We start from the raw sequence: 23,796 nt of genomic DNA on the forward strand, positions 1-23,796 counted from the left end.
TTAAGTGCTACTTACCTAAAGTCTCTTGCTTGCCCTTGCTCCCCCAGTAAGTGGTCATTTTCTCCTTTCTTCCAGCCAGTCAAATATTTCTCGCCATGTGACTGGCAGCTAATCGAGTGCTTCTCCCGCCCTCCCATTGGAGTGGTGTCCGTAGGAGAGATAATGTAGATTTTAGAGGGGTCAATGGAGCTGGAGTTCTTCGAACAGCGCTCAGAGGGGCTTCCAGAATGACGAGAACCACTGGGGGAAAAACCAAGGACCGAAATGAAACTAACAACTGATTAAATAACTGATTTATCATGTAATAATGTTGCCTGACTTAGTAAGAACCATTAATTATCAGGTTTTAAGAGCATTCTTGTCAAGGCATGAACATGGCTGAAACAGCAATAAACAGTACAGCTGTTTCCATTCTGCCTCCTGCACAGCCAGTGTTATTTTATTATTATTTATAAACTAATAGTTTTAGTAATTTTATTCATTTTTATACATTCATTTGTATTTCAGTTTTAGCTGTAGTCATTTATTTCAACAAACTTATTTCAGTTAATTGCCAAGGCAACATTTGTAAATTGCAAAAGTTTTTCATCTTACATTTCTATTTCATTTTAGATTTATTACAATTAAAGAAAATTACTTTGGATATTTAACAATAACACTGCACAACAACATGCTTCTGTTATGTTATTAAACCAAAAAAAAAAAAAAGGACTGAGGTGGAAAACGCTGCAGGGCTGATGAGATGATGTTTGGCTGTTTGTGTCAAATCACCTCATCTCTGCTAACTCAGATCATTTTGACCCTAGCAAGCTCTCCATCTGTGTCTGTCTGTGTTCAGACCCTTAACAACAAAGCTGAATACAGAAGCATTTTTCATTGTATAACTGACCTAAGTTTGTCAAGTTGATCCACAAGAACAAGACATGCTGTTCGCTTCTTTGAAAGCATTATATGCCAGAATAAAATGAAAAGAAGATCTTATGTTTTCATTGTTTTTAATTCATTCAACTAAATTTTGCTGATATTTGTTTAATATTTGGCTCTTAATGTTAGTTAACATTCTTACTGAAGGCCGTGTAATTATGGACATCCTACTAAATGTGTGCAGCTGCAGAAAATGAAAGCAAAACATTAAAGAACTAGGCAGTTGTTCATAAGTAATCAAGCATGATCCAAACCTTAAATTTTTTTTTCAAAAATCTATAATAATTTTCTGCTCTCCTTCTCATCTCACCTCGAAAGCGAAGAGATCTCACTGAGATCTCCGGTGCTGCCATCCGTGGTGTGACTGGTGGGTGTAGCAGCAACATATCCTTGAGACAGGAACATCTTTCCCCTTCCTTCATCTGTCTCGCCATCCTCATGGTATTCCAGAGGCCACGGGAGTCCTGTCTCAACCCTCCCATCCCTCATGACCATCCGTGAGGGTCCCACCCCAGTCAGGGGCAGGGCAGGAGGTGGAGGGGGCATGCAGGGTGCTGTATCTATGCCGCTGTCGGTGGACGCCCCCTTTATGTAGGTGAGACCCAGGGGCTCTGGATCCATCGGGTCTCCAGAACCAAAATGTTTCTCGTCACTGCCGCTAGAAGCATTGCTGGAGAGGGTGTTGTTACTGGAGTGGCTGGAGCAATGACTGTGGCAGCTCTTCTCACCGGTCTGGAATATTATGGAAGATGACCAAGTGTTAAAGTAGTTCAAAAGTTTGGGGCTGGTAAGATTTTTCATGTTTTTCATAAGAAGTCTCTTATGCTCACCAAGGCTGCAATTATTAATTTATTAACCTGCATTTATTAACCAAGGCTGCATTTATCAAAAATAGTTTTACAAAAAAAAAAAAAAAAACTATTTCAGACTTAATTAATTTGAATTTACTAGCGAGTGAAAATAGTTTTAAAGTAAATCCTACACAATTTTTTTATCAGGGTATTTGTGAAATCAATTCAATTTAAAAAGAAAAAAAAAACGTTTTCTATTTAGTTTTTTATGTCCTGAACTACATAAGCACTGAATACGAGGCAGGCAAACAATTTATCGAAATGTGATTTGTTTACTGCTCTGTGAAAATACAGCCCAACAAAAATGGATGAAGGAAGACCCCCGGAGCGGTGAAGTGCATTTTGCAGAGCAAAAACAGCAACACATAGAAGAACCAGCACTGCACCATTACCACCTACTGTAACCAATCTCATGGAAAAATTAATAATTGATTATTCTGTTAAATTGCATCTTCTAAATTTAAGCCCTTTCAAATGAATTGAAAGTGGATGATTTTTAAACTTTAATGCATGGTTTGCTTTGGAAGATCCACTATGGTGGACTATTTCCAAATGTCCCCTCTGGCTAAAGCCAATGTGGTCAATACACTACTGCAAAACACTGTCAGTTCTGCGAATCATGCAATGGAGGAATGTAGGGCTTTGCATAAGTGATATGCGATAAACATGGCCCATGAATTTACTTCATGCCCTTAGCATCAACATCGGCTGCGAGCAGCAAGGGTAGGATGACCTTTTCGCGCTTGATAAATCAGGAGGATTTGTACTTAACCTGATGCACAGGATGCACAACAGAGACTGTACAGTGCGGTGTCCTGTAACTGGCGTCCAGTTTCTTACGTCAATTCCCACAGGGATTGCATGACTGGATGGGGCACTATGAGCCATCTGCCATAGATGTCAACCCCCTCTACTCTCCAAACCTGCGACCTCCCCTCCACAACCACCCAACCACATGGAGAAATGTGGTGCATTTGCAGTGCTGCCAACTACACGTTCCTGACTAATGAGGTCACTGCACCCATCAGCCACATATAAACACACAAACACTTGCACCGACACATGCATTCACTTAGCATATGTTCCTGTTGCTGTACAGTGCAAGACATTTACTCTATCTTAAAGATATTCACGCTCCAGTAACCAAAAGGTAATATGCAAACTAGAAAATCGCTGTCTGGAAAGAATGTACACAAGTGGAGTAATACAAGTCCCAGTGCAATAAAAAAATTATTAGTCCAATCAATTCAGAGGAATGGACAATTTTATAGTTCATTTGATTGATCACTTACCCGAGGGAATTTACCAGGTGATTCTTTCGCCCCCTGTCTCTGTAGACCTCGGTTGAGGATCTTGGTGGATGGGATGTGCCATTTCGCTTCTGGAACACAAGGCGAACCTAGAAGTCATGGATGTGATGTTACATGACGTTGATAGGAGCGCAGTGCATTTAAAACTGATTAGTTCATTTTAACCAAATGATTTATAGAAAATAAATTTCTCAAGTTATTTAATGCAGCTTGTTAAATTTAGCCAATTAAATTGGTAAATCAATTCTATAAGTCGTTTGAAACTAATGTAGTTGAATCTGCATTGGAGTTTGAGAAAAACAGGGCTTCCGTACCGGCAGATCGTGTCCTCTCCAGCTTGTGCTCTCTATCTCTGTGCCCATCTCCCTCTTTTTCTTCTGGTTGGTCGTGAAGGGCAGGTGATTGTGATCTATTGGAGTGCAAAGGTCCACTAGCATTAGTCATTAGTGACTACTCAAGAATGTTGTATAAGCCTGATAATTGCACTTCATATGGAGAGAAAATGCAGCTCAATGTCTGAAAGGGGTCATATTATAAAAATAACATTTTCCTTGATCTTTTGAGTATGAAGACATGAAAAAACTCAATTTTCAATTATTTTTAAATTTCCACATTCACATATTAACAAGTGTCTATTATTGGCCAGCAACTTTTATTCAATCTTTTAACGAACGAGGAAGACAAACACTTAAATACTAAAATAGTATCAGTAAGAACAACAGGAAAAATATTCAGAAAAGCAGTACTATTTAGCACAGATTCTGAATCTGTCATTATGTAAAAATAAATTATGACTAAAATTCAGGCAGGCATCAAGAGAACAAAAAAACTATGATATGAAATGTTTGTTTAAACTGAGTAGAGTCAACAATAATGATAACTGATCCTAGAATTGGTTGTGCGGGGAGGATTCAAAACTATTGTTGTGCATCTCTCTGTGAATGGAGAGCTAATACTGGACATGACTTCATCTTCTACCTAATTCTGTTTGCACCAAAGATTTACACCAAATCTCATATGATTAGACTCCTGCAATAACCTCTAAACCAGCTGGGCTCTTTGGTTTTCTGAGTTGCGAGGCTGCTTCAAACAGAATCTCATTACCCATCATAACTGGCTTTCTGGGCCCATGTGCCACAGGGACCAGGGTCACTGGAGGTTGATTGGTTACTGGGAGAACTGCAGTAGTGCTGGCCAGGATTTCCAGACGGACTCTGAACCATCTCGAAGTCCTGCAAAACCCTGCAATGAGCAAGCACAGGGTAGAAGCTCATTAATCAAAACTCTGGTGGCAAAAAGCAATGAGAGCGCTACAGCAAGACTCATTCATATTCTGGGCCGGAGGGAGGAAACATTGTCAAAAAAAAAAAGTGGTGGAGCAGATTCTATTCATAGCAGGACCCCGTGTCTCCAGGGCTGGGAACGTCTGCGCATTCCAGGGGGGAAAAAGAGAAACATACTCCAGGAAGGAATGACAGTCCATGTGCAACACGGATCCCAGCAGAGGACGAGATGACAGCCTGGGTGAAGAGGCCGCAAAGGTGTGTGTGCATTTCAGACAAGGTGAAGACACAAGCATGCAACACACAGTCGCTCAACTGCACAAGACGACGCACATTATGAAGGGATCCCAAATCTACAGCACCAGAAAATCAAGTTCCCAATTAGCTCACCCTGAAAGGCGTCTCCTGAGAAACACGAAAGCACGAATCAATGCCACACCAGACTAGAACATAATCATTCTGTACTTTTTTCCTTCCTCTAATCCACAGGGTGGCATGTATCATCCTTAATAGCCTCTATGTGCTCCCTTTTGGGCTTTCCCAGCGGATATGTCAGCGGAGATGTGTCTGGATAATCAAACATTACCATTATGAATCAGTGTTTCTTAAAGTTCCTGTTGCTGAGCCCGATAAAATCCAGGTGTTGCTTTTTGCTACCTGTCCTGACACATTGGTGACCAAATACAGAATAACTTAATACTGATATTATGCTGAAAATACTGTATTTTCAGCTCTCTTAGGCTTAACATTTGGACTCCATTCAAACATATTTAGGGCAAATATTTTTGAGTGAATGTGCCAAAACTGTCACATCACAACAAAAACAGCAGCCTACTGTATACTGTACCATCTCTCTCTCCCTATACACATATTACCGGTATTTAAATTTTATATAATTTCATATTAAAATCACATTTGTGATGCAGAATTGTAAATCTGATAAAAAAAAACTAAAAAAAAAAAACTGGATTCATATATTACTATAGCCATCAGAATGAGATTTTTCTGCATTAAGGAGAATGAGAAGGGGGTATGTCCTTAACTGTCATTAAAATAATGCTACATGTAAAAACTAAAATAGTCCTAATATAATTGTATTTAATAGAGTAAGTGAACATTAAATGTGTTGTATTCTTTGTTTAATTTTTTATTTCGTTTTGAAGTGAAATGTGACCTGAACATTTCCAAAGGCAGTCCTCTATTTACAGAGACAATATGACAATTTAATACATTTTCATATGGTAATATGAGCCAGAAAAATGTTTGTCCTTGTATCTGACTTCAGGCATTTTTTGCTTTAGCGGTCCATATAAAACCGATTTTCAGATCAATCAGCATTATAGAAAATCTGGGTATTATCTATTCTGAATATCATCAGAGACACAGACTAGAACAGAAAAGGCCTAGGGACGATATTGACACCTTTTTTAAAGAAATCAATGCATTGCACGTGCCCATACACAAATAAACAGCTAAGTCCTGGGTAAGGAAGGCCCACATGCTGTAACAGGGATGACAGGATCAATTACACAAACAAAACCAATCCACTTTGTGCCAGCCTCCATGAGAATCGCTTCCCTATACTTTCTCCTTACATCATGAGAGTTGGATGGCAATATGATACAAAAATGAAATTACAAGGTATATAGTGTATGAGTATGAAAGAGCAGCATATGTGTTTGGAATGACAATCACATTTCTCTTACCTGGAACCATCCTGGTACTTCTTATCAAAAGAAGTGCTACGTGAGATGGCAGCTTGGGCGTACTGGAACATCTGCTGGCTCGGGGAGGGTCGATCTGGACCCTGAGTGGGTGAAACACGAGACAGCGGCAGCCCCTGGGGAACATGAGTCATCCTGTGCCAACCAGGCCCAGCACCAAGAGTCTTGTACTCCACGATGGGGACACGATACAGCTCTGAGACACCTCTGAAAAACACAGAGGAAAACTACCATGGGTTTTTAGACTTGCTACCATGTTTTTTTTGGACACGTATTAAAGTAACACAATTGTGTTTATAAATACTCTACCATTTAAAAGCTTTTGAAAGAAGCTTCTTTAAGCCTGCATTTATCTGATAAAAAATACAGTAAAATCGCTAATGTTGTGAAATAATATTACAATTTAAAAGAACATTTTCTGTTTTAATATATTTTAAAATGCAATTTATTCCTGTGATGGCAAAGCTGAATTTTCAGCATCATTACTCGAGCCTTCAGTGTTACATGATCCTTCAGAAATCATTCTATTATGCTGATTTGGTGCTTATGAAACATTTTTCATTAGGATCAATGTTACAAAAGTTGTGCTGCTTAATATATTTTTGTGGAAACTGTGATACAGTTTTTAAAGGAAGTTGAAAAGAACAGCAATAATTTGAAACAAATCTTTTGTAATGTCTTCACTGTTACTTTTGATCAATTTAATGCATCCTTGTTGAATAAAATATTAATACCTGACCCATAACTTTCGAACGGTAGTGTATACACATGCATACACATTACCACTGGATAACCATTTGACACCGTCGCAGTTCGTTTTTACACACATCACTCACAACAGCCCAACATTTTATTTTTGATGACTCAGGTGACTCATTCTGAACATGGTGAACAGTCGTAAAGTGATTTGTGTTTTCAGGTTGAGTCACATTAACTTTTCTCTACAGGTAAGCAAGAAGCAGAAAGCAGAAATTCCTGCTCTGATAAACAGGACGAGGCCGATACTGTGCGTGGCGTAACATACATCCAGCATTACTGGCATCGTTACCTGATTTCTCACATACTGTATATAGGACATAAGAGCTTTGTGATAGGCGCCTATATGCACTAACCCAGTGTTCATCTTCACTTAGAAACAACTTGCATTATATCAACAGCACAACATCTAATTATAGAAAAGCCCGCAGGGATTAATCACATACATACTATGTATTAGCCTGATTTTTGGATAGATTGCTTTTTTTCCCTCAAGTAAATTAGCCTTGAAATGGCTGAGAGGTTGAACTCAGCATTGTGGGGGCAGACCGCTCCTTCCAAAAGAATAAGGATTATCATGGCAGCTGAGTTAACAGGTCAGAGCACCCCCAACAGCGGGATCGCTTCCATCACACTTCTGAGCTGACTGGATAACTTCCGGCTGTTGACGCATATATACACACACAGAGGGGTGTAAAGGTCTAAGACCACAGTGAAAAGCATGGAGTACAAAAACATGTTTTAAGTTTTGGGTTCATTTAGTTTGTGACATTCATTTTGTGATTCCTTTCTTCACATGGTCAGATGTAACCAAATACTAACCCATTCTGAAATTCATGTTAATTTTTCTAATTCAAAATCTCACTAATAACATAATTTGTATCAAATGAGAAAAACGCAAAATAGAAGCATTTTCTCCAGTGGTCTAAGGCTTTTGGACCCCACTGTACATAACTGTGAGCCGTATTTACAGCCAGGCTATTTTTATGAATCCATTCCAATTTATTAATCTGGATTACTTTTCTAGTCAGCTAGTGAAATAACAAATTTAGTGTCAAGGGAAGATCTCGTAAGTGAAATTGGCAGAATGTATTAAATGATAATCACCGCAGGGATGTTTGGCAAGAGAAAAGACACATCCGCAAATGAGATGACAAATGGTATCAGATAAATGATGCACTGTATTTTGCTGTGATTATCTATGGCATGTGTTATTAGAGAGGGGTTTCCGTTTCCGATCTAATCCACTCTGTGCCGACCACACGCACAGAACTGCTCCCAAAACAAGAATCTCTGCTGATCTTCTTGAATGGAAAGCTGGAACCGCCGAGAGCTCTCAAGACAGATTCTCACAGCCTCTACAATAAGATACAGTTCTTCAAAAAAGTACTTCAGTGAAGAACACCACACTCTTGGACTCTCACACACAAATTCCTGGAATTGAGAAATGTCTTACAAACAAAGTGTTGTGAATGAAAAAAAAGAAAAAACACACTATTCATTTCAAGTTCAAGACATCTCTAAAGAATGCAGACTTTAAGACAGAACAAGTTAGATTTTTACAGAAATAGGAGTTGTTTTGTTGCTCTGAATGGTTTTAATCTATTGCTATGCAGTAGCCAGTGTGATACAGGCAGTTTCAGTGTTGCTAAAGTGCTACAATTCGTTTTAGTGCATTGTTTTGCACTCGAAAGGGTGCTAGTTTAGAACAAATATTCTTGCTAAATACTTCTACTGCTAAAAACTCTCTGCTCTGATCTGTAACCAAATACAACCCTGACTTGTCCGGGCATGCTTCAGTTAACTATAGTTCTCTAGAAATGCTTGCCCAAGATACAGATATATAGAGCATTTAAGGTCAACCAGAAGTGCAAGCAATCCTCCATAAATATGTGTTTACAAAAAGCACAGACTGCTTGATATCACTGGCATTTATGCCTCGCAGGGAGGCGATAAATGTCAATCCAGTTACTGACAGTCTAGAGGGTCACTTTAATCTCTGCCTTTAGATGTTCTTGGTAAAGCCCTCAGCTCTTCTGAAATGAGCAAACAGAACATGAGGCACATGTTCAACAAAGTTCAACAGGGTTCTGGTTATTCCAGGATAGAGAAAAAAAAAAAATAATCGAGCAGACTATGATCATATCATTCACAGATTATCTCAAGAAGATTAATTTTCTCTTCAGAAGGTGACCTCTATTGACCCCATGAGAAACTGGTGTGGCCCATCTGTCCATGAGACACATTTAATAAAGGATAAAGGTTCAGTTTTGATGGTTGTAAATGTGGCCACAACATGATAAAGAAAATACCTGATTAAGGTTTATAACAAGTGCTTCACCCTTGAACGGTAAAAAAACAACAACAAAAAAACAACAACATTTTTTCACATTTTAAGCTTATCTGCACATGTAAGATGAAGGACCAACTGTACCTTCTGGGGGTGCCATCTTCATGTGGCTGTATGACCATCACCGTAACAGGTGTGGAGGTCCGCAGATATTCAATCATCTGCTCATGAGTTAGAGTCCCAACAGCAACCTTGCAGATCTCCAACAAACGGCAGCCTGGGCGAAGTCCTGCCTGCCAGGCAAACCCAAATGGCTCCACATCGGCAACCACACCCTCAAAGTTGACGTGGAAGCCCAGCTGGCCCAGGGCATTTCTGCGCAGGGTCATCTCTAGCGCCTCACAACCCCTGGTGATCATCTACAGGGAAGACGGAACAGACAAACAAACTTTAAACATCTGAAACTGGGCTTTTTGTCACATCAGCGACTTTTGAAGATTAAATCTGTGCCGTGATAATGGGCAGAGGGTCTTGCACAGGTAAGCATGCAGATGGGTAAGCAGGTACGCAGAGATATAGATGATGGCTGAAGCCAGGTCTCTCAAGGATGAAATTAACCGATGTCAAAGCAACATGGGAGAACTCAACAGACTGGCTGTCTCATGAATAACACATACTGACAACCTGTGGTCAGATTCACATTTTCTTATTATTTTCTTGTATAGAATATTTTGTATTCCCAAAAAAACGTATGATAACCTTGAACTTGTCTTAAATCCCAAAAGGTAAGATGTTATATGAATTTATTATTGTTTATTTAATTTTTTTATTATTATTTTTCAAATTGCTGTAATTAAGCATTAAAACATAACACAAGCTACGTATAATACATAATACTACTACTAGGGATATGCACAAGTTCACACCAAGGATCGATAATGTAAACAATGATTGCGTGACATGCCTTTTTGTTGAATTTGAAATTTAGTAACAACTCTACAAAAACAAGTCAATTGGGGATTTTAATGTAAGCCTATAATTACAACATAATTCAGAAATATGGCCTTTGAGCTGATCAGCGAGTCATAGAACCGCCATACAAACCAGATAATGTCACAAGCATTTTCTCAAGAAAAAAAATGATGAACTGAGTTGAACTGTTCAGAATTTATCTTAAGAAATGTCTTAATTTCTTTCTTTAGAGGATTTTCCATTAATCTGCCCCCTGACACCTAAAACAAATGTGTTTTGGATAAAACAGCTTAAACCTTCTGAATGCAACTACTTGATCTGAAAACAAACAGTTTTTAAGCAAACCTCAGGTAAGCTGATATTACTCTGACTCCGCAAAGTTGCTAAGAGCCCAAAGGCACCTTTTCTAAGCACCCACAAAAACAACAAAAGCACTTTGAAAAGACTGCGGTGGTTAAAATGAAATATAAGCTTCCTTTTTTTCCTAAACCATATTACATACATTTTTTTGACACCGAACTTTAAATGAAACGTGTAAAAATAAATGCTTTTAAAAAAGGCATAAACCACAAAGAGTCATAATTAAGGAATATGAAAATGCATGTTGTTCATAACCTGCATGAATTTCTTTCTTCTGCATAACACAAAAAATATTTTGAAGAATGTTTCAACTGTTTTTTTTTATCAATGAAAGTCAATGGGTTCCAAAAAGAGTGGGGACGACGACTAATTTTGTGTTCAACATAAAAAAATCAGTTGTATAGGTTTGAAACAACATGAGGCTGAGTAAATGACTGAATTTTAATTTTTGCTTATTCCAAGAAAAACGTGCTGATGGTCTGCTGCAAAAATGCTATGATGATGACAGCAAACCACCCAGTGCAATAAACACATTTAAGAGCATGTTTAAGAGTCAAAGGATGGTATTTTACAAGCTGTCAAATCTCACAAAGAGAATGGACCACACATGCTGACTGGGTCCATCAACCTAAACAGCATGTACACACATTTAAAACTCCACTACACTGTGAAAGTGTAGTGTAAGTCTGCAGGTCTGGACCAATTGAGCATAAATGGGTGGCAATAAAGCAAGAAGCGGAACTAATATTGATTTATGAAGGTGTGTGCTGATGTATGTTTTTATCCCAGAGTGAATAAAGTGAACATTCTGGCAAGCTTAAGGAAAGCTAAGGTAAGGTAATCTGCTCTATCATTGTCTTTCTACCATTCTAATGCTAATCCATTGACCATTGGCCCATGATTCCAAGAGAAACTTGATCCTGTATACCAACACTGCTCACTTATTCACAGTAAAAGGCAAGCTTGGTTTTAGCTTCAGCTTAGATAAAACTTGATCTTTCATCCTGGATTGGCTACTCATACCTCTAATCGTTGCACGACCTCTCGAACTTCCTCTGGGCATCCGTCCTGCACAGAAAACACCACACAGTCGCCGCGCTCGTAAAAGAGCTTTACCCTGCCCACCATTGAGGACGAGCTCCAACCAATCACGTCTTTGCAGTAACAGTTGAAAACCACTTCCCGGGATGCTTCCTCAATGAGCGCCACAAACTCTCTGGAGATGGCCAACAAACAACCAATATCGGTGGACTGGCAACTGTCCCGAGCAACCACCGGCCACGTGATGGCTCCCGTACTGTACAGATGAGCATTGTTCCTTGGCCGACTGCGCTCCTTCCTTTTGGCGCCTAGGGTGATAAAGCTGAATTTTGCACCCGTGGCGTCCACAGGCGTTGCACTGGTAAAGTTGTCCACAACGTCTTTAAGGTATTCCTGGCGGGTACGCGTTGCCATGGCACGGAACTTCTCAGACTTGTGGGCCGCATTTTCTCCGTTGATCACCTTGGCCAGCAGGAAGTCCCGGAATACAGCAGACTTTGGGAACATCACCCCTTTGGGTATGGGAGGTCCAAACACAGGCACGTCTTTGGATCTGGCAACTGCAACACTATTAAGTAAAGAAATACGATGAAATGAGTTTTAGTCACTTTAAATAAATAATGCTCTTTTGAACTTTCTATTCATTAAAAAATCCTAAAGAATGAATCATGGTTTACACAAAGATATTAGAATACTAGGTATTATATTAGATATTCTACAAATATATGACATATGATTTCTGAAGGATCTTGTGACACTAAAAACGGAAGAAATGGTTGCTATAATCATTGGAATAAATTACATTTTAAATTATATTAAAATATAAAACAATTGTACATATTGTAAAAAAAAAGAGGAGTAATATTTCGCAATATTACTGTTTTTACAGTTTTTTTCACCTAAATAAAAGCAGCTCTGGTGAGCAATATAATGTAATATAATACAATTCAATATAATATATTTTTATAATATTTAAAAAATATATTTATTTTATATATCCTTTTATCGGAAAATTAATCTAATCAACCTATGAATGGCTTAAATCTGTCTCCACATATTAAGCTCAACTTCAAATATCTGTAATATGTGCAAAAGGCTGAAGAACATGTCCCCTGTAAGAAGAATACATAGAAAGCTTTTCCGTTTGACTTCAACATTGACATCAATTCAGAAATCTTTCTGCAGCAGTCTCTCATAGAGCTGCTCAGAAGAAGAGATGGGCAATTTTGCTTTGAGCCAGGTTCTAGCCTCCCTCAGCTCTCTGTAATGTTACGCTGAACAAGCTTAAGAGGTACACACTGAGTAAATAAGACTGGAAATTGAATTCCCTTCGATCTTATCCTTTAATCCTCCCTATCGTTCTGAGAGGTCAAATCTGACTGTCACCAAGCTGTTTGGAAAGCATCTTCGTCTACCTCCGTCCCCCTTCCCAACAGATCGAGCTCTTTAATTGACAAAATTGGATTTATTCAGGACGGGTTGGGTATGACTTTGCAAAAAACAGTATTTTGTTTAGCAAAGCCACATGTATAAGCTAAACCCCCATTCTAATTGTAAAACAGAAGCTTTTATTTTACAGGCTAGGCTAAAAATGGTGAGTAACTGACATTTTACATCTTACCTGTAACACACATGCTCTGTGCAAGGATTGTGGACTTTGACGATGATGAAGACATGTTGAAAGTGAGAACGTATGTTTTGGGGTGTGAATGGAAAAGCTCCTGGTTCCTGGAAAATGATGGTAATGATGTCATTTCCAATGTGCCTTTTCCTCAGTAGCTGGATGGGTGAACAAATAATATGAAGACAGTCATTAGAGTGTACATTTGAACAAGAAACTAGTTACAGTTAATGCCATCCAATGAAAAACCCAAAGCAAAAATAAACTTCAAACACACTCTCCAAAATCGAAATCATTTTGAAATCATGAAATAATTTTTTATATAAATGAAAAGCAAAAAAAAAAAAAAAAGTATCAACAGAAACATCCACATATAATTGTAACTACTGCATACTGGATAAACAACTGTTTCTATAAGAAAGCTTAAGCAATGTGTAAATGGTTTAGCTGTAGTCTACTGTATATACCTTGGGCTCATCTCTCTGTCAGCAAAGGAAAGAAAGAGGATCAGAAGTGCACCGAATTTAAAGCTCAAAGCTGTGGAGATCTTCACCAGCTTATTTTCCAAGATTATCCCTATCAGACCATGATCCAATGGACAGAAAACAACAAATCCCGCAAATCAGCCAAATAATGGCCAAAGTAAGGGCTCGTACATTTCTCTTTTTACTCATTCTACAAAAAAGCTTTCTTTTAAAAGCACAGATCTCAATTTTATCTTCCAACTGAGCTCATTCTAGCTATGGGGATTTCAGGAAGTCATTGATGGAAAGCTGTTACGGTGGTAAATTAATCTGCGGCAGACTCTATTAGGATTGTTCCACCCATTGAAAAGTACAGCGGATAAGGGAAATAAATCTTTTTAAATTTGTTCCACCAAATAAATAAGAACAGCCTTTCACCATCAGTGAAAATGATGCATTTCTAATTAATTAGCCCTGATATATCCTGCTCTTCACTCATGACAATAAAATCTGTGCCTTGTCTGGGCAACTGGAAAGGGAGCTTTTTTTTTAAAAGATGGGGCATTCAGACAGTTGCCATGACAACGTGGCCTACCGGCAGAAGTGTTTACAATTAGCAGGATGCAGGACAATTGCTCTAGGTTCTGTGAGGTCTGTAAAGATGCACAGATCAAGACCAGCCACTTGAATAGAGAACTGACGAGGGCTGAAAGAGTTTGTGTAGACAGGCATGAGTAAGTGATCAGACCTGAATCTCATTCGCGCAGGTGCTTGTTCAAGTGTGCATAAATCAGCAGAAAGGCTGATCTATCTTGGATTATCTGCTTTTTTGTTTGCAATAAAGAAATTATAAATCGCACCTATCCACATGTTAATTATCTACCATTAAATCAAAGTGTTGTCATCAGTTACTTACACTAACAAACTACATTTTTTTTTTTTAGTATTTAACATTTTCACAGTAAAGATAGTAATATTGTGAAATACTGTTACAATTTTAAATAACTGTTTTTTATTTTAATATATTTTATAATGTAATTTATTCCTGTGATGGTAAAGCTGAATTTTCAGCATCATTAATCCAGTCTTCAGTGTCACATGATCCTTCAGAAATCACTCTAATATGCTGATTTGGTACTCAAGAAATGTTTATTATCACTAGCAATGTTGAAAATGATTGCGCTTCTGAATTGTTTTTTTTTTTGTTTTTGTTTTTTTTGTGGAAACAGTGATGCAGGTTTTTTCAGGATTCTTTGATGAACAGAAATAGCTTAAGAACTCAAATATATAGAACTCTAAATATCTCCCTTTAAGTTTCATCTAAAAAGGTCATATGGCCTTGGATCATGAAGATGAGTAAATGAAAAGAAGGGATCAACTATGAAATGTGTCCAACTCACTTGTTGTCTGTTGTTGGGTGTGTAGGGAAGCATTGTAGAGACGTGAAACATCAGTTCAAAGTCTTTATAGGTGGTGTAGAGAGAGTGAGTGCCAGTGGAGTCCGCTGCAGAAAAGATGCGGTTATATCACACACATCAGTATAAAGGCAGTAAATTAAATAGACAAATACACTGATTACGGAACACGAAATTAGTCTCTTGCAGTTCAATATTAATTTGCAAATGGCTCATCTGCACAGACTAAGAGATTATGAGAAACTGTCCAATGCACTGACCAAGAATAAATATGGTATTAACAAAACCCATTTCAGAAATGAACCTGCCAAACAGATTTTTGGCTTGTCAAAGATTCACAGCAGCGAAAGTGGATCAAACATTCAAACATTTCGAAAATATCATTGTGAGAGCTGCACTTACTTTTGTTGTCCAGCTGTGCCCTGTACTTGTTGAATCCCTTCAGTCGGACTTTCTGACCTAGTAGATCTAGAAACTCTTCCAGTGCAGGACTACCACTCTCATTATTGTACATCTCCTCCTCTGTGCTCTGCCCAGCCTGGCAGTACAGGATGCCCACTTTGTGCTGGTAACTCAGCTACAATTTACAAAGAATAAAAACACAATCAGTTTCAATCATTATAATGATATTTGACAATTTTTTTGTGTATTACCCTTCAGTTTGAACCAGTGATTCCATCCTTCACAGAGTATTGCAAAGCCCTAATTACACCTATTATATGTCTCTGCAGAATCTCTACAGATTCGCTGCATTCTGTGGTCTTTTTTTTTTTTTTTTAAATGACCATTGCACTGTACAGTATATTTGACTGGTTTCTAGCAACTGATCTTCCACACTGTGGTAATTGAATGTATTGTATCATTCTTTGGTCTTTTCTTTTCATATAATTTAAAATAAATATTATAAATATTTTCCCATATTATTTCAAGTAACAATATTAAAAATATCAGTACCGTCCCTTCCATATTATATGGCAGGATTACAAAAAACAGAATCAATTCCAAAAGAACACAGTAAAAAGTGATATATTTATCCGATCTTTAATGCACATTGTACAGGGATCCTTCAAAAGCACTCTTAAAGCATATTATGGAACAGTGATATACATCGCTTACCACAAGTGGTGATTTAGCCATGTTAAGTGCTATCAATCTATGTAAAAGCCTGACACGTAATGACATGCGGATTGGCCTCAGATGCCACTTTTGCATTATGTATGAGACACATACCAGCCATAAACTAAAGAAAGCACCTTTGGAACCAGACACAGGGCTTCAAACAGGCAAAAAAAAAAGTGCAGAGCCAGACAATTATTTAGACAATTATTAAAAGATAATGAACAATATGTCAAAAATATGATACTTAACATTCATAATAATAGGAATTTATGATCGGGGACAAACTGAAAAATGCTGGTTTTCAACGACATAGGAATTTTAAGAGGTCTATGGTAATTGTCCAAAATCTGCTGTAATTCCCAGCCCATACCAATTTTTTAAAAATGGTAAAAGCAATTTTAGTGTTTAGTTGTGCCATAAAATGCCACCAACAGTCTTTAGAGGAGAAAAAAAGACACCATTATCAGAGAGGGTAGAACTGGGAGAGAATATGGAGGCGAGATGAAGAAATGGACAAAGACGGGGACTCAAGAAAGCATAAGACGAGCAATGATTTTCTTTTCTTTCATTTTCACCACAAGTGCTGCTGGTCACAGTTGGCAGCGTCTCAGACGGGTCAAGTGGCCGTTATGTGTGGCTAGGTGGTTGCCATGGTGATGTTTTCAGCGGTTTTTGCCAAATAATTTGCCTTGAAAACTAGTTATCTTTTGTCTGAGCGCTGGAAATGCAGACAATAGCTGAATTATCATTTTACAGTTAGGTCCTCATTGAACTTGATTGATTTGAGATGACAAAATACCACTTGAAATAATTACCAACCTTAATTTTACAACTAGCCTTTTTCAATGCATTCATTGTTCTACAGGGTTACTGCTCAGATTTTCCCTTCTGGCTGTCGTGTGGCTGCAATATCGATCAAGAAGACTTTAACTGCTTCTCAGATTCCATTCAGTCAATTTACTGACAAAACTGCTCATCTCTCTGTTCTACTCTAGCCCTGAGATGTGCAAGTCTGGGTCTGTCAATAAGTAATTGGATTTTTGTTTTTATTAAGGCTTCTTTAGTAAAACACTGTCTCATTCTGACACACCTGCAAATTGAACCCTCAAACGGAAATGTTGTAAGTCCATCAGCGGCACCTGATAGGCGCCTTGCCCAAAGGAACCAGTTTACAAGCTCAATCTTGCTTAAGTTATCAAATAACCAACAGCGTTTAAGGACATCACATCATCAGCAGAAGTTTAAAACATCTGTTTCTGGTTTTATCAGTATGCATTAAAACTAAGCAAATGGGACGCATGAAGGATATAACTGATGGTTTCTTAAACCCCCACTTGATTATGACTTAGTAATTACAAGCCTTGCGGACGTGTACAGTTCACAACATTGTACACTGTATGCTATGAATCATCCCAGAGAATGAAGTTTCTTCCCACCTGTCAGTTTGTGTTAGCCAAACTGTCTCTTACTGTCCAAATGGTGGTACGATCATTTTACAGTCTGGCTGTATTGTGGGGAAATGCTTGTTGTATATTTTACCAATTCAAGAACTTACAAAGGGTAGTTTGGGTAGCTAATGTACAAAAGTTCATGGACATGTATTATTTCTTTTACCAGACTTTTTAATTTGTTATTCATCAAAAAGCATTTCTAATTAACTGAAATATTATTACTATTTTTATTTTTTTCAGAAATACTGTGTTGTGTATTTACATTTTCCTGCTAAACAAATTCTGGTAAATAAGTTCTCTGGTAAATATTCCTTTAAAAATAATGTTTAATAATAATTTTATTAGTAGTAGTACTATCATTACATTCAGTAATATTTCTGTCATGGTATCTTCAAGTTAAACAGAACCTTTATATTGATGGGTTGCTGGGAAGACCTTTAAGTTTCCGTTTGTATATGACGATAGTTTTACTCAAAAGAAACGGTAAAATGCTCATGAAATGACTCTCAGAGCAGCTCTGGAAATTATGTATGTGTGTTCATATACTCATATATTGAGGCAGCAGAGGCTGAAAACACTGCGAGCATCATGTAGTAAACGAAACTGCACGTCCGTGCCATTCATTCACACAGAACATGCAGGATTCATATTTAAATGGTATTTTTGCAGCTTAATATTCACATACACTAGTCCATATCGCGTTTTGATTTAAATGTAGTTTACCTACTTTTGATATATCCATCCAAAATCTGGCAAATTCTGTGACATTCCGCTTTATACAGTAAATTCCATTTTTATGACTGGATTCCACGATTCCATCCACGTTTTCCGCATCGCGGAACTCATAAGGCCCTATATGGTTTATAGTATTTAAATCAAGTAATTTGTCTACCATTTCTAACTGTGTAAAACTAACTGTAGAGCTTTTAGTACAATACGTACCCCCTGCTGATCCAGCTTCAGCAGTTGTTCTGGGACTTTAGGTGAGCTGGTGGCCAGTCTGAGGCACTGAATGTTGACCTCAGGAACTACGTACTCCAGCACCTCTTTAAGAGGGAGTCCACGGGAAGTCCCATGCTTAGCCGTGGAGGGGACGGCATCCTCCAGAATCGAGCCTCTCAAAGTGGTGAGCTGAAGATGGACAGAGTGAAGAGAGAAAAGTTTAGCAAAAAAGAAGGAAAGTTTACAATGTTGGTTGAACTGAGCAAATGTATCTATTAATGAAAACACTGCATTCTCAAATAGTGAACAGTTGGATAAACCATTGCAGTTGTCTCTCAAATGGCAAAGCACTCTCTAAGAGTGTCCCTGCAATGATGCTGAATCCAGCGACATGCTCTGCCAATCTTTCTGATGAATAATTGAGTTCAACTAACTGTGGCAAATGCTGAAGTAACGCTTTGGCTTTTAGCAAGAGGGCCATTGTACGCTCAACCGCCAGTTCAGCAAACTATCCAGTCACCCTTAGGAAAACCCCTGGCAGGCCACATATGAAAGATCTCTTGCCATTTTGAAAGCCGCACTGGTTGGGACTTTTATAGCGTCAGTGGTGAGAATCATGTAGTACAGTAAGGTTATTTATATCACCATACATGGAAAAATCAATAGTACACCATAGACATCATCCATCTTGAGCTGATTTTCAAAACAATCAATGCTATCATTGAGGCAGCTCTGATTTGTATTCAGAAGGAATGATATAAAAGCTTTGGGAAATGCACTTAATGGAAAGATGGAAATCAATTATAAATTAATGAGAAGTCCACTCATTGACTGATAAAAACAGTATATACAGTGGGGGGAAAAATTATTTGATCCTCTGCTGATTTTGTACGTTTGCTCACTGACAAAGAAATAATCAGTCTATAACTCTAATGGTAGGTTCATTTGAACAGTGAGAGACAGAACAACAACAAAAACAACAACAAAAAATCCAGAAAAACGCATTTCAAAAAGGTTATAAATTGATTTGCATTTTAATGAGTGAAATAAGTATTTGATCCCCTATCAATTAGCAAGATTTCTGGCTCCCAGGTGTCTTTTATACAGGTAACGAGCTGAGATTAGGAGCACTCTCTTAAAGGGAGAGCTCCTAATCTCAGCTTGTTACCTGTATAAAAGACACCTGTCCACAGAAGCAATCAATCAATCAGATTACACCATGGCCAAGACCAACGACCTGTCCAAGGATGTCAGGGACAAGACTGTAGACCTAGAATGGAATTGAAGGCTAGAATGGGCTACAAGACTATTGCCAAGCAGCTTGGTGAGAAGGTGACAACAGTTGGTGCTATTATTCGCAAATGGAAGAAACTCAAAATAACTGTCAGTCTCCCTCGGTCTGGGGCTCCATGCAAGATCTCACCTCGTGGAGTTTCAATGATCATGAGAACGGTGAGGAATCAGCCCAGAACTACACGGGAGGATCTTGTCAATGATCTCAAGGCAGCTGGGACCATAGTCACCAAGAAAACAATTGATAACACACTACGCCGTGTAGGACTGAAATCCTGCAGTGCCTGCAAGGTCACCCTGCTCAAGAAAGCACATGTACAAGCCCATCTGAAGTTTGCCAGTGAACATCTGAATGATTCAGAGGAGAACTGGGTGAAAGTGTTGTGGTCAGAGGAGACCAAAATCGAGCTCTTTGGCATCAACTCAAGGAGTGGCTCAAGAAGAAGCACATTAAGGTCCTGGAGTGGCCGCCAGTCTCCAGACCTTAATCCCACAGAAGATCTGTGGAGGGAGCTGAAGGTTCGAGTTGCCAAACGTCAGCCTCAAAACCTTAATGACTTGGAGAGGATCTGCAAAGAGGACAAAATCCCTCCTGAGATGTGTGTAAACCTAGTGGCCAACTACAAGAAACATCTGACCTCTGTGATTGCCAACAAGGGTTTTGCCACCAAGTACTAAGTCATGTTTTGTGAAGGGATCAAATATTTATTTCAATCATTAAAATGCAAATCAATTTATAACTTTTTTGAAATGCGTTTTTTCTGGATTTTTTTGTTGTTACTATGTCTCTCACTGTTCAAATAAACCTACCATTAAAATTATAGACTGATCATTTCTTTGTCAGTGGGCAAATGTACAAAATCAGCAGGGGATCAAATAATTTTTTCCCCCACTGTATGTATATGTATATATGTGTGTGTGTGTGTGTGTGTGTGTGTACCTGTTTTTCTATTCAGGTGGGGACTTAAACCTGAATACACACAAACTTATGGGAACTCGTGTCATGGTGGGGACCTAAATTGAGGTCCCCATGGGTAAACAAGCTAATAAATCACACAGAATTAAATTTTTGGAAAATCTAAAACTGCAGAAAGTTTCCTGTAAGGAGTAGGTTTTGGTGTAGGGTTGGTGTAGGGCAATAGAATATACGGTCTGTACAGTAGAAAAAGCATTACGCCTATGGAGAGTCCCCACAAGGATAGCAAACCAGACATGTATGTGTGTGTGTGTGTGTGTGTGTGTGTGTGTGTGTGTGTGTGTAAAATTAATAAATACTATAAATTAATTACAAAAATAAAAGAAAATTTCATCATGAACAAGAACAACATCACATTAGACCACAGAAATTCCAAAATGACATTTCCCTTACATTCAACTTCCAAAAGTGCATTCATCTTTGCCATGTTACATTCATTTAGTTGACTAGTTCTATACACACACACACACACAGACATACATACATACATACATATAACAAAAACATTAATGGCATTAATAAAAACACTTACACTGACAAGCTACGCAATGTCACGTTCATAATCGAATGTGACTCATCCGCAATTATGAACGCGATATTGCGTAGCTTTTCAATGATCTACGGCTCCGTGTATCCATCTGAAAGCACGTGATGGGGATTTGCTATTAATCACGGAACTGCCTTTACTGACGAGATGCACATCACAATCACATGTGATTTACCGTGCAGCCCTAAGTTTGTTTGTTGATCACGAAGTATAAAGTAGATGAGGAAAACTAGGAAGCCAGGTGTATTCAAAGCGCCGCTATTACTGTCTACAGTGTGTGGAATGGTGCACTGTGATTGGTTGAGCGGATATCACACATTCTGCAGAGAAAGGAGACTGGCATTTGTCGCGGTTTGGAAATAATGGGAGAAAACATGACCTAATAACTCGGCGGATATCGCATTTTGCATAAAATTAAATTAAATTTAATTAAATTAAATTAGACTTTTCAGTACCGACCAGATACATTACAGATTTTGGCGGAAACTCAATTATCTTTTAAAAATGGCGTTTAGGAACCAAACTCTTCACATATACATATATGAACTGGAAATGCTGCTGAACTTGATGCAGATCTGACGCTGCTTTACATGTCACTCATAAAAAATAAATACTTGCATGCACAGTTTTAAGGCAGCTTTAATCGCCTTTTTTGTGACTAAATGACTTAACTGACGACATAACTACAACATTGCATACTCGTAGTTTAATTTGGGTTTGAGTATGATACAGCGCTTTAATATAGCCTAATACAGCGGCACATTTGTGCGTGCACTTGAAGAGCATGCGCTAAGAGCACAGTATAACAGCTGACAGGACAGGAAGATTCGTTTTTACTGACATATGGCCTGACAACATCTCTTCTGACCGCAGTTCACTGATGTTCTTCTGAAGCTCCTCGTCTCCGGTAACGTTTCTGCGCTCGTTTGATTCGCACCTGGCGCTGAGGTGAAGTTGGAGCGCGCGTCTGAAAACTGTCCCGTTTAATGTGCTCGTAAAGACGTTCTGCATCTGAATAAACGCAATTCTTTAGCAGTTGTGAGTGGTGGCCAAACCTAGCCCCGCCCCTGCATTAACTGCGTTAAATATTTTTAACGCGTTAAACTGAAAAAATTAATCACCTGTGTTAATGTGCTAATTTTGACACCACTAATAAATAAATAAATAAATAAATGTGTGTGTATGTGTATATGATTATATATGTCATTTTTATCCAAAGCGACTTACAAATGAGGACAATGTAAGCAATCAAAATCAACAAAAGAGCAATGATATGCAAGTGCTATAACAAGTCTCAGTTCTCTTAAGGCAGTACACATAGCAAGGTTTCTTTGTTTGTTTGTTTTTAAATTATACAATAAAAAGAAAAACAGATAGAATAGAGCAAGCTAGTGTTAAGGGCCTTTTTTGCTTTTGTTAATTGTATAATAAATAAAAAGAAAACAAATAGATCGAATACAAAAACATTAGAAAAACTAGTGTTAGTTTTTTTTTTTAAATAATGGAATTAGAATAGAGAGAGCTAGAGTTAGAGGGTCAATTAAAGATGGAAGAGATGTGTTTTTAGCCGATTCTTGAAGATGGCTAAGGACTCAGCTGCTCGGATTGAGTTGGGCAGGCCATTCCACCAGGTGGGAACATTTAATTTAAAAGTCTGTGAAAGTAATTTTGTGCCTCTTTGGGATGCACAATAAAGGACGTAAGCTTCTAGAGGGCACATAAGTCTGAAGTAATGAATTTAGGTAAAGGGGTGCAGAGCCAGTGGTGGTTTTGTAGGCAAACATTAATGCCTTGAATTTTATGCGAGCAGCTATTGGTAGCCAGTGCAAATTGATAAACAGAGGTGTGACGTGCATTATTTTTGGTTCATTAAAAATTATTCTTGCTGCCGAGTTCTGGATTAATTGTAAAGGTTTGATAGAACTGGCTGGAAGATCTGCCAAGAGAGCATTGTGATAATTCCAGCCTGGACAGAACAAGAGCTTGAACAAGGAGTTGTGAAGCATTTTCCAAAAGAAAGGGTCTGATCTTCTTGATGTTGAATAAAGCAAATCTGCAGGACCGGGCAGTTTTAGCAATGTGGTCTGAGAAAGTCAGCTGATCAATCAATCATATCTCCAAGGTTTCTGGCTGTTTTTGAAGGAGTGATGGTTGATGTGTCTAACTGGATGGTGAAATTGTGATGAAACGATGGGTTTGCTGGAACCACAAGCAGTTCTGTCTTGGCAAGGTTGAGTTGAAGGTGATAGTCCTTCATCCAGCAAGAAATATCTGTTAGACAAGCTGAGATGCAAGCAGCTATCGTCGGATCATCAGGATGGAATGAGAGGTAGAGTTGAGTGTTATCAGCATAGCAGTGATATGAAAAGCCTTGTTTCTGAATGACAGAACCTAGTGATGCCATGTAGACAGAGAAGAGAAGTGGTCCAAGAACTAAGCCCGGAGGCAAAAGGAAGG

General features: G+C 38.3%; 1 protein-coding gene across 3 annotated transcripts in view; it reads right to left on the bottom strand.

The window, feature by feature from the left end:
- The window catches only part of sipa1l2 (signal-induced proliferation-associated 1 like 2), a 71,778-nt gene that overhangs the window by 12,631 nt on the left and 35,351 nt on the right, over positions 1 to 23,796 (bottom strand). For 2 of the 3 annotated variants that reach the window (XM_058790845.1, XM_058790846.1), the window contains exons 4-15: positions 18,524 to 18,712; positions 15,414 to 15,588; positions 14,997 to 15,100; positions 13,133 to 13,290; positions 11,494 to 12,079; positions 9,283 to 9,557; positions 6,075 to 6,299; positions 4,190 to 4,327; positions 3,400 to 3,494; positions 3,068 to 3,174; positions 1,235 to 1,656; positions 16 to 240 (exon numbers count right to left, since the gene is read on the bottom strand). In XM_058790845.1, the coding sequence (XP_058646828.1) occupies positions 16 to 240; positions 1,235 to 1,656; positions 3,068 to 3,174; positions 3,400 to 3,494; positions 4,190 to 4,327; positions 6,075 to 6,299; positions 9,283 to 9,557; positions 11,494 to 12,079; positions 13,133 to 13,290; positions 14,997 to 15,100; positions 15,414 to 15,588; positions 18,524 to 18,712 (2,699 nt within the window). The remainder of the gene's footprint in view (positions 1 to 15; positions 241 to 1,234; positions 1,657 to 3,067; positions 3,175 to 3,399; positions 3,495 to 4,189; positions 4,328 to 6,074; positions 6,300 to 9,282; positions 9,558 to 11,493; positions 12,080 to 13,132; positions 13,291 to 14,996; positions 15,101 to 15,413; positions 15,589 to 18,523; positions 18,713 to 23,796) is intronic. The other variant, XM_058790847.1, reaches the window with a different exon arrangement.

The sequence above is a fragment of the Onychostoma macrolepis genome, chromosome 11 (genome assembly GCF_012432095.1).
Source record: "Onychostoma macrolepis isolate SWU-2019 chromosome 11, ASM1243209v1, whole genome shotgun sequence".
Classification (NCBI taxonomy): Eukaryota; Metazoa; Chordata; class Actinopteri; order Cypriniformes; family Cyprinidae; genus Onychostoma; species Onychostoma macrolepis.